This window comes from Chondrus crispus, genomic scaffold (assembly GCF_000350225.1).
Source record: "Chondrus crispus Stackhouse genomic scaffold, scaffold_293, whole genome shotgun sequence".
Classification (NCBI taxonomy): Eukaryota; Rhodophyta; class Florideophyceae; order Gigartinales; family Gigartinaceae; genus Chondrus; species Chondrus crispus.
The window spans coordinates 38,402-56,544 of record NW_005179177.1 but is presented as its reverse complement, the minus strand read 5'-3'; the positions used below and the strand labels follow the sequence as shown (position 1 = coordinate 56,544).

At 49.4% G+C, this 18,143-nt stretch overlaps 1 protein-coding gene across 1 annotated transcript; it reads right to left on the bottom strand.

The window, feature by feature from the left end:
• Positions 1 to 15,234: 15,234 nt before the first annotated feature.
• On the bottom strand, positions 15,235 to 15,330 carry CHC_T00005438001 (hypothetical protein). Its single transcript, XM_005717040.1, has one exon. It carries the CDS (start codon positions 15,328 to 15,330, stop codon positions 15,235 to 15,237), a length of 96 nt encoding a protein of 31 aa, XP_005717097.1.
• Positions 15,331 to 18,143: the final 2,813 nt, after the last annotated feature.

The following is an 18,143-nucleotide window of genomic DNA, read 5'->3' as shown; positions in this document are numbered from 1 at the left end:
ATCAAGGGCGAAGACAACGTATGGGCAGACCTTCTGGGACGCTGGTCGGTGACACCGACTACTGTACGCCGGCTAGTGCGCATTCCTGAACTGCCGTCCTCCTCAGCCACCGACTTTGAGTGGCCATCGTGTGCCGACATTGCTGCAACACAGGATGTCCATATTTCCGCCCGACCACCCCACCTCGTGTTCCACAACGAACTGTGGTCATTTCCCGATGGTCCGGTCTGGATTCCAGACGATGCCTCGGACTTGCAACTGCGGCTCTGTATCATTGCTCACACCGGCCCAAGCGGCCACCGTGGTCGTAAGTCTACAGAGTCAGTTTTGAAGGCTAGATTTTCTTGGGTAACCCTACCCGCTGATGTTCATGCCTTTGTACGCGCTTGTATACATTGCCTTTCTACAGTGGGCGGTGAAAGAGTTCCACGCCCGTACGGACCAGCCATTCACGGCACAAAGCCTAACGACCTCTTACAATTTGACTACATCGAGTTGTGTCAGACTCCGGGAGGTTCGAAGTATGTTTTGATGCTTCGAGACGACCACTCAGATTACAAGTGGTTCTTCGCATTCCAGGACACAGCAGCCGAGAATGCAGCTCACGCCATTATTGACTGGTGCGCTGCCTTCGGAGTCCCTGGTAGTTTAATGTCCGACGGACCCACGCATTTCAAGAACGAAACCATCCGCTTGGTTTCGAAAGGGTTGAAAGTACCCCATCACTTTACGTTACCGTACTGCCCATGGAGCAATGGTGCCGTGGAACGACTGGGCAAAGAACTTATTAGGGTCACTCGTGCCGTGCTGTCCGAGTTCCAGATGCGCCCCGAAGAATGGCCAGACTTACTACCGCTCCTACAGAGCGCCCTCAATAATGCCCCGTCCCCACAGCGTGGTAATGTTTCCCCTATCACAGCGTTTACTGGGATGGAATCTTCGCCACCTATATCTACGTTCATGCGTTCTACTACGGCAGCTGCAATTTCAGTCAATGATGCGCAACGCGAGCGTCTCCTTAACATTAAGAGACTCCAGGAGCATTGCCAAGAATTGCATCCGATAGTGCAGAATACGCTCCAACGCAATCGCGCACGTTCCCGCCAAGCATCGTCGCAAGGTTCGCTTCCTACCTTTACTGAGGGCGACTTTGTACTTGTCGCCCGGTCCGACTTCACTGCTGGTGAAAAATTAGCTCTTCGCTGGCGGGGCCCTCGACGCGTTCTCAAGGCTCTCAACGATTATACTTTTCAGGTTGAAGACCTCCGCAACGGAGCCGTCGAAGATATACATGGATCTCGCCTCAAGTTTTATTCGGATGCTGCTCTGGATACTACTGCCATCATGTCCCATGTTTTGTCCTCGGAAACAGGAATGCCGGTTGCCCGCCTTCTCGGTCTTGTACAGAACGCTGAGGGCCTCAAGATCCGCATCCGTTGGAAAGGCTTACCAACCTCCGAAGATACCCTTGAACCTATTCTACGTGTCAAACACGACGTACCCCAGATGCTGGAACGCCTCCTTCAACGCAAGAGCACCCCGTCCGCGCTGGTCGCAAAAGCCCGAGCCGCACTTGCCCTCTAAAAGGGGGGAGTGTAGCCAAATATGGCGTGGAGCCAAATATGGCAACTCGGGGATCATTCCGTCGCTCCGAGAGCATTCGAGCTTGCATTTCTTTCGTGTCATGCACAGCTGCAACTTTAGCTACAATTGCATTTTGCACCTCTTTCATGGCATATATCGCTCTCCAGCACTCGTTGCCTCCACTCGTGTTCTGAATCCCTTTACGATAGATTAGTATATAGTCTCCTTCTCTTACGACACATAGTAAAGAGGGGCATGCTACCGCACAGCATCACTCTACAACGGCCCTACCGGCCTTACACCACTTCCTAGCTGCACGACAAAGACGCGCAGGCTAGCACATAAGCCCACATATGGTTTCTCGACGCCACCACCCACGGAAGAAGACCCCCGACCCTCCACTGAACAATCCCCGGAGGCTACGACTGAGCTGGCAACTGGACCTGATTTGCAGTACTGTGATTCAGGCGGTATATCGTTGGAACGTCGCTTCCGTGAGGAAATTGCTCACCCGCTATGGAAACCAAAGCTGATATTATTCAGCACACTGGCCTTCTCAGCAACGATAGGGGCGCTTTTCGCCCTTGCACGGCTGGCCTAAGGCGACGATGCACCCGCGCAGGTCGCGCAAAACGTCGTCGTGGATACGATCGCCGCTGGACTGTTTGGATACCTCGCATGGAGGGAACTGCAGTTTGGGCGACGCTCATTGAATTCACTGGCGGGAAGACCTGAGGCGAGGGACTTGCAGCTTATGGTGCTTGACGAGAAGCCACACAGGCAGCTGCTGTTGTGGGAAATGGATCGGGGCGCAGGCTTGGGTCGTTATTCAGAGAGAAAGATGTCGTTGTAATGGCTGGAGGGGCGATTGATGTGCGCAAATATTTAAATCGGGTTCATGCCGGTGAAGGCGGAGCAAATCTCTCCTTGGCCGACGCGCGACGTCAAGACGATGCATTTGAGCGGCTGCAGCTGTCGCTCCTGGTGAGGCTGACATCACGAGACACTGCGCTTCGTGGATTGGTGATACAGTACCCCCGAGAAGGAATGTTGCTCTCTTGGGCATTGAGGCTGGAGACAAGGGAGGGTACTGTTGGGGAATTAAACACGTGTCAGCTTGTGACTGCTCGAACGCTGGGCGGCAGTTGCTCCGAAGAGAAAGAAGGCTTGTCGGTTGCTGATTCGTGGGCCAGTGCGGGGATTTGCCCATGGAGGGACAAAGGGAACGTGTCGGGGAGGCCCCGAAGGGAAAAAGAGGGCGGAGAAGGCGAAGGGAAGGGCCAGCAGGAGGGGAAGGGAGGGAAACGGATCAGGGTTCCGGGCCCTGGGACTTGGGGGCGGGTTGGAGAGGGAAGATAGGTAGAATAAAAGGGAGCCCGGCGGGGAGAAACAGAGAGAGGGGGACAGCAGGTAAAGTCTATGTTTTGCGTAAATGTTTTTGAAAAGTGTTCACACAATTTTCAGAAATGGATTTCAGAAATAGATGATGCAGAATTTCTGCGTGTGTATTGCTGAAAATTCTCGTTTGCGTAAGCTCTGTAATGTTTCCTCACACGCTACTGTACACCCTGCGCTCTGTCGTCTTCTGCACTGCCCATCACACGGAAGATGGGAACGCTTGTGTTGTGCGTCTTGGGGCGAGACGCCGAAGGCGGCGTCTCGAGTGTGTGTGACGGTAGAGATGCGCACGAGCGCGAGGACAGTGCGCACGAGCGCAGGGACAGTGCGCACAAGCGCAGAGACAGTGCGCACGAGCGCGAGGACAGTGCGCACGAGCGCGAGGGCAGCGCACACGAGCGCGGGGACAGTGCGCGAAGGCACTTAGCAAAGTCTTGCTAATGACGGGGTGAATGCTCACCAAAGCGTGAAGTTTACTTCGTTCTGTGTTCGTGCCTCTCTCTCTTCAGCTTTGCAGACAACCCTCTACGATATGTATCCTATCCTATTTCGAGCAGTTGATGGTTTCCTAGGAACAGACAGTGTCGGTTCGAACAGTGTCAGTAGGCTGAACAGTGTCGGTAGGGAGAGCCGTTGCAGTAGTGCAAGAAGTGTCGGTAGGGCGCACAGTGCTGAAGCACCTGCACACGTAAAGATCACTGAAGGTACAGTACGAGCACGAGTAGACCACTCCCCCTCAACGAAGTTTTGTGGGACAAAGAGGCCTTGTATGGAAACCTTGTACAGTGCATCTAATGTTGACGAATGACACGATTGTATCAACACTACCGCCTCTTCAATGTCTGAGGACAACATTAGATGGGGGAGCCTAGTTTTGACTGGGTTGGATTACCCACTGTCGTATCGGGTGACTGACTTTGTTGGTTTCCATCAGCTTTTGCATGGCACCGTTTCCTTTGATCTTTGCGAGTGAGTCAGCGTAGTTGTAGTCAGAATGAATGAGAGCGACGTTGGCAATTTTCTTTTCACGGTAAGCTTCTCTTGCAGAACTGATATCGATCATCAAACGTTTTTCGGTTGTATAACATGAGCGAGTTAACACATCAAAAAGTATTTCGCTATCCGTAAACATGAGTATAGGTAGCTCTCGGCCAAGCCAACGCATGAGGTCATGTCGCAGGAGTAATTCACAGTCGAATCTGTCCACGAAAGCCAATGTCTCACCAGCCATACTTGAACGAGTAACGCGTCTCGACTTGTAAGATGTGTAATGAAGAAAGGAACAACGATCGGTCTTGTCTGCCAGTAGTATGAGAAAACACAGTTGTGATCTATTGTTTTCTCGGTTGTTGTGAGATGCGTCGACGTACACCAAGATCCGGAGCGAATCCATATCCAGTTTAGGATATTTCAGTTCACGATATGCGGTGGCCTGGAGATGTTTGAGAATTGAGTTCAGAGCCTGGTTGCATGTGGAGTCGTGCATTGTTTCAGTGACTTGTGCCGCGAAAGACACTGCAGCGGCGATGTCCGGGCGAGTGTGGACAACCCACGCAAGCTGAGCTCGCAGCGAGCTAAATTCCGGAAAAGAAGAATCCTTCTTGAGAAAATGCAGCCTAGAGATGTAGTGCTGTTGAGAAAGCTTGCGTTCAGTCTTATCGCCAGTGTCACATTCAAGTCCGGTGTACATGAATTTCTTGGCATGGGAAATCTTCACATCAAAAACCTTTCGGAACTCTTCTTGTATCCGCTTCTTCTCCTCCTGCGTTCCAGTCTGCAATACGTCATCCACGTACGAGCCGGAGATCGAAATCAACTTGTTCATGGCGCGGCGGAAGAATAGAGCAAAGTCTCCAGTTGATTGCTTCATGCGTAATTTGTCCACGTGGAACCTGTGATTCGTCTCGCACCAGTAGTCTCCGCTCTCTGTTAGCCCATACAAGGGTTTGACAACTTGTAAAAGCTCGCCTGGTTTGAGTTCGATAGATTCAGGTTTGACGAAAAGTTTTCGACGTAGCTTGGATGCAGCTTGAAGGTAGGCTTGCTTTACGTCCAGAGACCACACATCAAAACCTAGTATGGTAGCAAGTGCTAGAATGATCCGGATGGACGATTGTTTCAAGTTGTACGTGTTGTGTACCACTGACCGTTTCTCCTTGTCTCGATGACCACCAAGTACAAGTCGAGCTTTGTAGACTGTGGAGGCGTCGCTGGAATGCTTGATCGCTAGAACGTAACGGGAGGGTATCAAGTTAGGATTCAGACCAGCTTCTTCTTCCAGTACCAACTTGAATGTGCCGCGCTCGACTAATCCTAATATCTCCTTCCTCTTGGCTGCATCAAAAAGTCCTGCACGAGGGTCTTTGGGGTGTAGTATTTCGGTGTGCAGGACAGTTGGTGGTCCATCATCAAGTTCCATGAGTTGTTCATCGTAGGTCGGATGTCTTGTGACTGGGGCAGGTCTGAGTTGGGACACATTGAATGATCTTGGTCCAGTACGCTCTCCAAGATACAAACGAACGCATTTGTCGTCAACCGAAGCAATGAGATGAGGACCCGTGTAATGCCTCAATCCTTCGCGATAGACGTATGCAAAGTCACCAGGATTGTACTTGCGGTCGGCAGCTGGGGGAGGGATAGATCGGATTCCTCGTCGGACTTGCATCCTGGAAATAATCCTCTCGTACTCAGCACGAGCGGTCGCCGCAGCTCTCAGTCTTTCCCTCTGATTTGGGAATTCTCTCGAGGAAACAGATGGTAAATTTGGTAGAATTCCGAACACGAGAAGTGAAGGGACTAGCCCATGAGGTCCTACTGTCTCGTTCATAGCCTGCACAGATTTGGCAAGAAGAATATCTTCTGTTAGATCACGGTGGTCACAGCGAACCTTTTGGTAGATCGTTCTTAAAGTTGAGTGGTATTTCTCCCCTATTCCCAAAGAGTTGTGGCTCTCTGTACCCGTATGACGTAGTTTGATCTCTGAAGTCTCGCAATTTGTATGCCCATTCTTTTGAAAGGAATACAGAACCTTGATCAGTAAGCAAACACTCGGGAAATCCGACATACATCGAGGACCAGATCTTTACAAACGTATTCCAAACGGTGTTTGTGGAGCTGTCTTTGAGGAAAGAAGCTGAACTGAACCGTGTACCAGCATCAATTATATGAAGCACAGGGCGAGGGCGATTCTTCTTGTCCTTCAAAAACATGATGTCCAGTATGACTTTGTGGTTGAACTTGATCTGATCTGTACTTCTGATCTGGAAAGAGATTTGTCTGGGAGAGTACAAATTGCAAGTCTCACATGACCTTGATATCTTCTGCAAGATGCTCAGTGTATCCGCAGGCAACTTTTCAGGTTCGGCACGGCGCAGCAGTTCATACAGCTTTCGGGAAGAAGGGTGAAGCAAGTGACGATGAAGTCGCTCTAGCTGTCTTGTTGTGTAGAATATAGTCATAAGGTTGGGTTTCCAATAGAGATAGAGGTGTCCGTGTCGCAATTCGATGGGTGTTGTCCAATTGTGCTTCACACACTGCAGCTTCATGTCAATCGCCAACGGTTGTAGGGAATGTGCAAACATCGTATCCAAACCGATGAGTAGAGGTATATTCTCAGGTACAACATCTACATAAACTTTCAACATTCCCTGCCGGGTAGGGATAAGGACCTTGAGTCTTCCTATGGATCGAGAGGGGTAGGTGCCAAAACGGAAGGTAGTCTGCGAGGGTGACAACTGAAGGGAAATTCCAAGTGCTCGACAATACGCTCGGGCTTGACTGAGACCAATGAGTGACCGAGGAGAGCCAATATCAAGACAAGCCCCTTCGAAGTCCGGAGGGCGTCCAACAGAATGTCGTCTAGTGTGGCGTAAATGTTCAGTGAGATAGTGGAGTTTCACTGGTATGTACAGCCGTTCTGAACCGGAGCGCCATTTGAGTCGCCCGATTTTGCGACGTCTACCACAGGTCATTCTCCAAATAAAAGGCTTCTTCTTCCCAACTGATTCCCATTTCGTTGGACTGGGAGGTAGTGGAAGCATTGAAGCCAGTGCATTATCCACAAAGTATGCACTGGCACTCAAAAACCCGGATTACCATTTTCTGTCTCAGTCTCATTGCTGTCGGAAGTGACCAGCTCGTCGAATGTATTCTTGAGCTCTGTGATGATGTCTTCATCTGGGTTCGTCTCATTGAACAGTGTTTCGAATGCATTCGCGGAGTTGTCTTCTGTCTCTTCAACAGTTCCCACGGCTTCCATGTACTCCTCGAAGTTGTCATCGCCTTTTACAAGGGCATACAATACCTCAGCAACGGCCTTGTCGCTTCTACCCCTGTCCTTGATGCGTGATCGAATGATGGAGGTCATGGTTGAGCCACGTTGAGGGCATTCGTTCTCCCAATGTCCGAGTGCATTGCAACAGAGGCACCGGGTCCTGTTCTTGAGGGCGATCAACTGAGCTAGTGAACGGCGGTAGCGTGCTCGTGGGTTTCCGTGTGAACTTTTCTTGTAGAAGGGGGTGTTTCCGTACCTTTCTCCATAAAAAATTGATGGAGACTCCGTTCCGGACGTAGACGAATGGTTCTTGCGGTTTTCGAGGAGAGTAAGTGCGGAGATAAGCATAGCATAGAAAGAATTGTAGTCCATTCCATTCAACGAACCGGTGGCAGTTATGCGGGCGGTCAGAACGTTTTCTGCCCAATCTTGGCCGTCAACCATAGATGCCAGGAACTCGGACATGTGACCGTCTTGATGCTCACCCTGATACGATGGACCACAATGAGGGATATACTCGATAATTCGAGAATGCGCAATAGAAAGGGCTTCAAGGTTGGAGCAACTCTTTTCGTTTTTGATACCTTCAAAAGATAGACGACGAAGGTAAGCAAGGGCCTGAGAATGATGTTGCTTGGAGTTGAAGCGGTTCTCGAGGTCTTTGAATGCCTCGTCAGTCGTCTTGGCGACGTCACGAACGTTGGAATAGAAATACTCGTTGGCAATGGCAGAAAGGCAGTTGTGCATTAACTGTACTGTCTGAGACTGTGGGATTTCTTGTTCGAATATCAGTTCGTTGAACTTCCGTTTGACCAAGTGCAAAGCGAGACCAGTGCCTGGGGAACCCGAAAACTTAGAATCCCTTTGGTTAAATTCATTCGCAACAGCCTGCCTGTTCTTTGCGAGATTGGAATAAGTTTGTGTCAGCTTCGAGCGATCATGATCAGGACCAGACGCATAATTTTGCCGATTGCCAGGTTCTTCTTTTTCAGAATCACTTCTGTCTTTACGGCGGTCTGCGTCCACTAACCTTGGCCGGTATGTCATCGAACCAGGAGCAGGAGATAAGGGGGCAGGGGAACCTTCGTTCGGAGTCACAACTTTGTAAATCGTGCCGTAGGTTTTATAGTTGCTGAGCATATCGTTCGCTTGTTCGAGCAATTCAGGATACCCAGCGTACAGAGCAGACGATATTTTGTTTGGCATCGGTATACCTGGAGCATAGCCAACCGTAGTTCCAGCAAATTCCAGTAGTTTTCTCAGTGCATGGAAAATCTGCCTTTTCTCCATTGAAGCAGGGTTTATTAACACTTCAGGAGTAATACGATCCAGTAAGAAAAGAACAATCTCAGGAACAGGTTGTTCCAGGGCCTCAAGAACCTCAGTGCAAATGTTATCCATCATCGGATGGCTCCGATCAACCTTGTCCAACTCTTTCTTGACTTGATCCACAGCGTTGGCCTGTAGCCTGGAAGAAGAAGAATCCGTCATGACGATATAATTTGTGTTGAACAACGAAGTAGGGATAGTAAAAAAAAGGAGTACGTAAAACGATATAAGTGCAGAAGAACGCACTATAAACTTGCAAGTGTTGTGCGTCTTGGGGCGAGACGCCGAAGGCGGCGTCTCGAGTGTGTGTGACGGTAGAGATGCGCACGAGCGCGAGGACAGTGCGCACAAGCGCAGGGACAGTGCGCACGAGCGCAGGGACAGTGCGCACGAGCGCGAGGACAGTGCGCACAAGCGCAGAGACAGTGCGCACGAGCGCGAGGACAGTGCGCACGAGCGCGAGGGCAGCGCACACGAGCGCGGGGACAGTGCGCGAAGGCACTTAGCAAAGTCTTGCTAATGACGGGGTGAATGCTCACCAAAGCGTGAAGTTTACTTCGTTCTGTGTTCGTGCCTCTCTCTCTTCAGCTTTGCAGACAACCCTCTACGATATGTATCCTATCCTATTTCGAGCAGTTGATGGTTTCCTAGGAACAGACAGTGTCGGTTCGAACAGTGTCAGTAGGCTGAACAGTGTCGGTAGGGAGAGCCGTTGCAGTAGTGCAAGAAGTGTCGGTAGGGCGCACAGTGCTGAAGCACCTGCACACGTAAAGATCACTGAAGGTACAGTACGAGCACGAGTAGACCACTCCCCCTCAACGAAGTTTTGTGGGACAAAGAGGCCTTGTATGGAAACCTTGTACAGTGCATCTAATGTTGACGAATGACACGATTGTATCAACACTACCGCCTCTTCAATGTCTGAGGACAACATTAGATGGGGGAGCCTAGTTTTGACTGGGTTGGATTACCCACTGTCGTATCGGGTGACTGACTTTGTTGGTTTCCATCAGCTTTTGCATGGCACCGTTTCCTTTGATCTTTGCGAGTGAGTCAGCGTAGTTGTAGTCAGAATGAATGAGAGCGACGTTGGCAATTTTCTTTTCACGGTAAGCTTCTCTTGCAGAACTGATATCGATCATCAAACGTTTTTCGGTTGTATAACATGAGCGAGTTAACACATCAAAAAGTATTTCGCTATCCGTAAACATGAGTATAGGTAGCTCTCGGCCAAGCCAACGCATGAGGTCATGTCGCAGGAGTAATTCACAGTCGAATCTGTCCACGAAAGCCAATGTCTCACCAGCCATACTTGAACGAGTAACGCGTCTCGACTTGTAAGATGTGTAATGAAGAAAGGAACAACGATCGGTCTTGTCTGCCAGTAGTATGAGAAAACACAGTTGTGATCTATTGTTTTCTCGGTTGTTGTGAGATGCGTCGACGTACACCAAGATCCGGAGCGAATCCATATCCAGTTTAGGATATTTCAGTTCACGATATGCGGTGGCCTGGAGATGTTTGAGAATTGAGTTCAGAGCCTGGTTGCATGTGGAGTCGTGCATTGTTTCAGTGACTTGTGCCGCGAAAGACACTGCAGCGGCGATGTCCGGGCGAGTGTGGACAACCCACGCAAGCTGAGCTCGCAGCGAGCTAAATTCCGGAAAAGAAGAATCCTTCTTGAGAAAATGCAGCCTAGAGATGTAGTGCTGTTGAGAAAGCTTGCGTTCAGTCTTATCGCCAGTGTCACATTCAAGTCCGGTGTACATGAATTTCTTGGCATGGGAAATCTTCACATCAAAAACCTTTCGGAACTCTTCTTGTATCCGCTTCTTCTCCTCCTGCGTTCCAGTCTGCAATACGTCATCCACGTACGAGCCGGAGATCGAAATCAACTTGTTCATGGCGCGGCGGAAGAATAGAGCAAAGTCTCCAGTTGATTGCTTCATGCGTAATTTGTCCACGTGGAACCTGTGATTCGTCTCGCACCAGTAGTCTCCGCTCTCTGTTAGCCCATACAAGGGTTTGACAACTTGTAAAAGCTCGCCTGGTTTGAGTTCGATAGATTCAGGTTTGACGAAAAGTTTTCGACGTAGCTTGGATGCAGCTTGAAGGTAGGCTTGCTTTACGTCCAGAGACCACACATCAAAACCTAGTATGGTAGCAAGTGCTAGAATGATCCGGATGGACGATTGTTTCAAGTTGTACGTGTTGTGTACCACTGACCGTTTCTCCTTGTCTCGATGACCACCAAGTACAAGTCGAGCTTTGTAGACTGTGGAGGCGTCGCTGGAATGCTTGATCGCTAGAACGTAACGGGAGGGTATCAAGTTAGGATTCAGACCAGCTTCTTCTTCCAGTACCAACTTGAATGTGCCGCGCTCGACTAATCCTAATATCTCCTTCCTCTTGGCTGCATCAAAAAGTCCTGCACGAGGGTCTTTGGGGTGTAGTATTTCGGTGTGCAGGACAGTTGGTGGTCCATCATCAAGTTCCATGAGTTGTTCATCGTAGGTCGGATGTCTTGTGACTGGGGCAGGTCTGAGTTGGGACACATTGAATGATCTTGGTCCAGTACGCTCTCCAAGATACAAACGAACGCATTTGTCGTCAACCGAAGCAATGAGATGAGGACCCGTGTAATGCCTCAATCCTTCGCGATAGACGTATGCAAAGTCACCAGGATTGTACTTGCGGTCGGCAGCTGGGGGAGGGATAGATCGGATTCCTCGTCGGACTTGCATCCTGGAAATAATCCTCTCGTACTCAGCACGAGCGGTCGCCGCAGCTCTCAGTCTTTCCCTCTGATTTGGGAATTCTCTCGAGGAAACAGATGGTAAATTTGGTAGAATTCCGAACACGAGAAGTGAAGGGACTAGCCCATGAGGTCCTACTGTCTCGTTCATAGCCTGCACAGATTTGGCAAGAAGAATATCTTCTGTTAGATCACGGTGGTCACAGCGAACCTTTTGGTAGATCGTTCTTAAAGTTGAGTGGTATTTCTCCCCTATTCCCAAAGAGTTGTGGCTCTCTGTACCCGTATGACGTAGTTTGATCTCTGAAGTCTCGCAATTTGTATGCCCATTCTTTTGAAAGGAATACAGAACCTTGATCAGTAAGCAAACACTCGGGAAATCCGACATACATCGAGGACCAGATCTTTACAAACGTATTCCAAACGGTGTTTGTGGAGCTGTCTTTGAGGAAAGAAGCTGAACTGAACCGTGTACCAGCATCAATTATATGAAGCACAGGGCGAGGGCGATTCTTCTTGTCCTTCAAAAACATGATGTCCAGTATGACTTTGTGGTTGAACTTGATCTGATCTGTACTTCTGATCTGGAAAGAGATTTGTCTGGGAGAGTACAAATTGCAAGTCTCACATGACCTTGATATCTTCTGCAAGATGCTCAGTGTATCCGCAGGCAACTTTTCAGGTTCGGCACGGCGCAGCAGTTCATACAGCTTTCGGGAAGAAGGGTGAAGCAAGTGACGATGAAGTCGCTCTAGCTGTCTTGTTGTGTAGAATATAGTCATAAGGTTGGGTTTCCAATAGAGATAGAGGTGTCCGTGTCGCAATTCGATGGGTGTTGTCCAATTGTGCTTCACACACTGCAGCTTCATGTCAATCGCCAACGGTTGTAGGGAATGTGCAAACATCGTATCCAAACCGATGAGTAGAGGTATATTCTCAGGTACAACATCTACATAAACTTTCAACATTCCCTGCCGGGTAGGGATAAGGACCTTGAGTCTTCCTATGGATCGAGAGGGGTAGGTGCCAAAACGGAAGGTAGTCTGCGAGGGTGACAACTGAAGGGAAATTCCAAGTGCTCGACAATACGCTCGGGCTTGACTGAGACCAATGAGTGACCGAGGAGAGCCAATATCAAGACAAGCCCCTTCGAAGTCCGGAGGGCGTCCAACAGAATGTCGTCTAGTGTGGCGTAAATGTTCAGTGAGATAGTGGAGTTTCACTGGTATGTACAGCCGTTCTGAACCGGAGCGCCATTTGAGTCGCCCGATTTTGCGACGTCTACCACAGGTCATTCTCCAAATAAAAGGCTTCTTCTTCCCAACTGATTCCCATTTCGTTGGACTGGGAGGTAGTGGAAGCATTGAAGCCAGTGCATTATCCACAAAGTATGCACTGGCACTCAAAAACCCGGATTACCATTTTCTGTCTCAGTCTCATTGCTGTCGGAAGTGACCAGCTCGTCGAATGTATTCTTGAGCTCTGTGATGATGTCTTCATCTGGGTTCGTCTCATTGAACAGTGTTTCGAATGCATTCGCGGAGTTGTCTTCTGTCTCTTCAACAGTTCCCACGGCTTCCATGTACTCCTCGAAGTTGTCATCGCCTTTTACAAGGGCATACAATACCTCAGCAACGGCCTTGTCGCTTCTACCCCTGTCCTTGATGCGTGATCGAATGATGGAGGTCATGGTTGAGCCACGTTGAGGGCATTCGTTCTCCCAATGTCCGAGTGCATTGCAACAGAGGCACCGGGTCCTGTTCTTGAGGGCGATCAACTGAGCTAGTGAACGGCGGTAGCGTGCTCGTGGGTTTCCGTGTGAACTTTTCTTGTAGAAGGGGGTGTTTCCGTACCTTTCTCCATAAAAAATTGATGGAGACTCCGTTCCGGACGTAGACGAATGGTTCTTGCGGTTTTCGAGGAGAGTAAGTGCGGAGATAAGCATAGCATAGAAAGAATTGTAGTCCATTCCATTCAACGAACCGGTGGCAGTTATGCGGGCGGTCAGAACGTTTTCTGCCCAATCTTGGCCGTCAACCATAGATGCCAGGAACTCGGACATGTGACCGTCTTGATGCTCACCCTGATACGATGGACCACAATGAGGGATATACTCGATAATTCGAGAATGCGCAATAGAAAGGGCTTCAAGGTTGGAGCAACTCTTTTCGTTTTTGATACCTTCAAAAGATAGACGACGAAGGTAAGCAAGGGCCTGAGAATGATGTTGCTTGGAGTTGAAGCGGTTCTCGAGGTCTTTGAATGCCTCGTCAGTCGTCTTGGCGACGTCACGAACGTTGGAATAGAAATACTCGTTGGCAATGGCAGAAAGGCAGTTGTGCATTAACTGTACTGTCTGAGACTGTGGGATTTCTTGTTCGAATATCAGTTCGTTGAACTTCCGTTTGACCAAGTGCAAAGCGAGACCAGTGCCTGGGGAACCCGAAAACTTAGAATCCCTTTGGTTAAATTCATTCGCAACAGCCTGCCTGTTCTTTGCGAGATTGGAATAAGTTTGTGTCAGCTTCGAGCGATCATGATCAGGACCAGACGCATAATTTTGCCGATTGCCAGGTTCTTCTTTTTCAGAATCACTTCTGTCTTTACGGCGGTCTGCGTCCACTAACCTTGGCCGGTATGTCATCGAACCAGGAGCAGGAGATAAGGGGGCAGGGGAACCTTCGTTCGGAGTCACAACTTTGTAAATCGTGCCGTAGGTTTTATAGTTGCTGAGCATATCGTTCGCTTGTTCGAGCAATTCAGGATACCCAGCGTACAGAGCAGACGATATTTTGTTTGGCATCGGTATACCTGGAGCATAGCCAACCGTAGTTCCAGCAAATTCCAGTAGTTTTCTCAGTGCATGGAAAATCTGCCTTTTCTCCATTGAAGCAGGGTTTATTAACACTTCAGGAGTAATACGATCCAGTAAGAAAAGAACAATCTCAGGAACAGGTTGTTCCAGGGCCTCAAGAACCTCAGTGCAAATGTTATCCATCATCGGATGGCTCCGATCAACCTTGTCCAACTCTTTCTTGACTTGATCCACAGCGTTGGCCTGTAGCCTGGAAGAAGAAGAATCCGTCATGACGATATAATTTGTGTTGAACAACGAAGTAGGGATAGTAAAAAAAAGGAGTACGTAAAACGATATAAGTGCAGAAGAACGCACTATAAACTTGCAAGTGTTGTGCGTCTTGGGGCGAGACGCCGAAGGCGGTAGAGATGCGCACGAGCGCGAGGACAGTGCGCACAAGCGCAGGGACAGTGCGCACGAGCGCAGGGACAGTGCGCACGAGCGCGAGGACAGTGCGCACGAGCGCGAGGACAGTGCGCACAAGCGCAGAGACAGTGCGCACGAGCGCGAGGACAGTGCGCACGAGCGCGAGGGCAGCGCACACGGCACTTAGCAAAGTCTTGCTAATGACGGGGTGAATGCTCACCAAAGCGTGAAGTTTACTTCGTTCTGTGTTCGTGCCTCTCTCTCTGTGTTCGTGCCTCTCTCTCTTCAGCTTTGCAGACAACCCTCTACGATATGTATCCTATCCTATTTCGAGCAGTTGATGGTTTCGAACAGTGTCAGTAGGCTGAACAGTGTCGGTAGGGAGAGCCGTTGCAGTAGTGCAAGAAGTGTCAGTAGGGCGCACAGTGCTGAAGCACCTGCACACGTAAAGATCACTGAAGGTACAGTACGAGCACGAGTAGACCACTCCCCCTCAACGAAGTTTTGTGGGACAAAGAGGCCTTGTATGGAAACCTTGTACAGTGCATCTAATGTTGACGAATGACACGATTGTATCAACAGCTTGTAACCCATGTAAGGCTCTAGTGTCTAGGTGACAAATGACCTCATATGAGGTCACTTTTCAACTTATTTTTCTCGACTTGTGCTAGCTCAACAAGATGGAAAAAGATACTCTCGACACAGCAGTTGACTTCTGCGTTGTGGAAGGGTGGAGTTTGGTGAGATCTGCACGTCTTCTCCAGCCATTTTTGAAATGCCCAAAAAGGAGCTTTTTTTGACCAACCTCAAAACGTTTTATGTTGATATCTTCGAAACCAAAACGCCTGTTTAAAAAGTCAACTCGTCATTGATACTTCATTAGATTATTAGTCTCTCTGTGCATTGACAACCACCATCCCAATGTTTTGCAATATGTTATTGCCGAGCGCGTATACGTTAAAGAAATGGTGTCCAAACTGAATGTTTTAAAGTTTCGATTTAAATTATATATTTTTGCAAAAAAAGCTGGCCTCATATGAGGTCAAATTGCTTGTCGTCTAGACACTAGGACTACCCTTTCCCATCAAGGTAATTTGAAAAAAGGGTAATTTGGAACACAGCTTCGGAAAGTCTATGTGTCGATAAAACAGTAGCGCTTAATCTGCACGGAAGCAGATCACTCACGAGAGTAGCGCAGGTTGGAACATTCAAGCTTCTCGCACAGGCGAGGAAGCAATACTTGCAAACAAAACAAGTTTATTGTTGTAAATCTCAAAACGTTTCACCTCTCCCTTCGCATACACCATCCCGATAAAGCTATGCCATTTAAATGCTGTCACACACTCTTTCTCCTTTCGCGACTGTCGGGGCACATCAGAAGCCTTGACCTTTCGCTCCCGCTCGTGGTACCCGTTGCATTCGAACAATGCAGACTTACAGTCCCTTTCAATGAGTAGGTGGGCTGTATCAAAAACCCGTTCAGTAATTGGCTAGGTCAGACCAGCCTGCACGATCGAATTGTTCGACACTCGGGGGTTTCTGAGGACGGAAGTCAAGGTGCTGCTCCCTCCTTGTCTTGGTACCGCCAACTCTGATTACCCACTGCAGTACTGCAACATCAAGTATTCCTTCGTCCATCAGCCGATTCATCGGCAAGCACTCACCCTTTTTCGTCAGACCATCTGCCGGGTTGTCCTGACTGCGAATCCATCCGATGTCGCTTATGTCGCCATTGCCATACGCCTGACTGGTTGCCTCCAAGTCAATCGTCAGCCTTCGCTCCGTCGTCATTGAATTTTGGACTATTACTTTGAAGACGCTGTCAGAATCCGTATACATAAGAAGGGAATGTTTCCGTTCAGCATTGGTGTAAGGTCGTGCCTCAGGGAAACCCCCTAATCAAATCCGTCCGCGAACGCAAACACCTCTCCTCCCATAGTAGATCTCACGACCCTCTTGGATTTGTAGCTCCCGTAATGAATAATGTTTGCCCTTCCTGTCTGATCTCATGGTCTGATCGGCACCTTCATATGTCGGGGATCCATGAAACAATCCAAAACAGCGCTATCCACCTGCGAGGCGGAATACATTGCTGCAACCTCCACCGCACAGCAGACCACATGAACACGAGGAATCCTCCAAGACATCTCCATGAACCCCAAACAGGCCACCCCACTCTTCATGGAGAACCAGGCGGCAATACGCATCGCAAACAACACAGGACCAACCAAACGGCAGAAATTCATCGACTTCCGCCACCATTATCTCACGCATCTCACACGAGCTAACAAAATCCGTATTTGCCAATCCTTAGCCCTGACATGCTCGCCGACATCCTAACGAAACCCCTGAAACGCCTCGCATTCACGAACCTATCACGAAAACTACAAATCACAAACCACCCCCCGCACCCATTAAACCAGCGGATTGCGCCTCAGCGACGGGGGGAGTGTCATGATAGCCGTAACTCAGTAGTGTCACTTCGGCGCTCCCGCTCACCTAACGCCACAGCCATTGTCATGATAGCCGTAGTCAGCCATACGTTTCCACGTAACACACGCACATACGCCGCTCGTTACGCGACGGCGGCGTCTGCCTCTCAGGGCGATCCGGCTTCGAGCGGACAATAAACGAGGTATCGTTCCTTGCACCACAGCCTTAGTTACAGAAATAGAGATACTTACGCAAGCTCAGGATTTCAATCATTACTCATGCTAGGGATATACTGTGCCTTTAGGCAAATATTGTGAAAAGTTGGAAGCAGAAAATCTTGAGAAGCAAGGCTGTTTTTCATGACACCCATTTAGTCCAGTACCGTATCATACGGGGGAATCTATATTTTTGATATCATGGGGACGGACGTCAAGGAATTACACTTGTGTAGGACGGGATAGGACCGAGCCATGATGGCATACGTGTAGACGCTCAGATCTCTTGTGAAACACGCGAACCCCGACTCATACAGTACACATGTAGATGAACAAGCTACGGTATCTGATTGACCGCGCGCAGTATGATTGAGAAAGACAATTGGAGGATCAGGGGCGGTGCTCCTTGGGTATACCGCTTGATCCGATTTGGTGTCAGTACCACCAGGTCCCTTTCGCTTCACGGCCGCGGGTGCCATCCCTAGCATTTCGTCTCACGATTCCCTCATATGCTAGGAGAACAAAAAACAGCGAACGAAAAAAGGCCTTTTCCCAGCCAAGTGACGTCCCCTTCAGATAAGGTCCTACAGGGCTACATCCGCAGACCTCTATTTGCGCCTGTATCCCACATTGCGTAGGCGTGCTCTGGCGTTTTCCCGTCGGCGTCTCTAGAAATTTCTATCTGGCCAGAAGACTTCAAGACTACGCTGTATGGTGACGACACACCGGTCGAACTTTCCAAGCCGACCTGGACGAACGTATTACCAACGACGTGGTGTCCACGAGACGACCCAGAAGCAAGAAGAAGGCGGAATGGCATCAGACGGCGAAGAAGCCGTCAGGGCTGTGACGGTATTTGCACTAATTTCTCATCCGGTGTTGAAATCCGTCGATCCGGTTGCAGTATCGACTTTCATCCGCGAGAGACAGCGG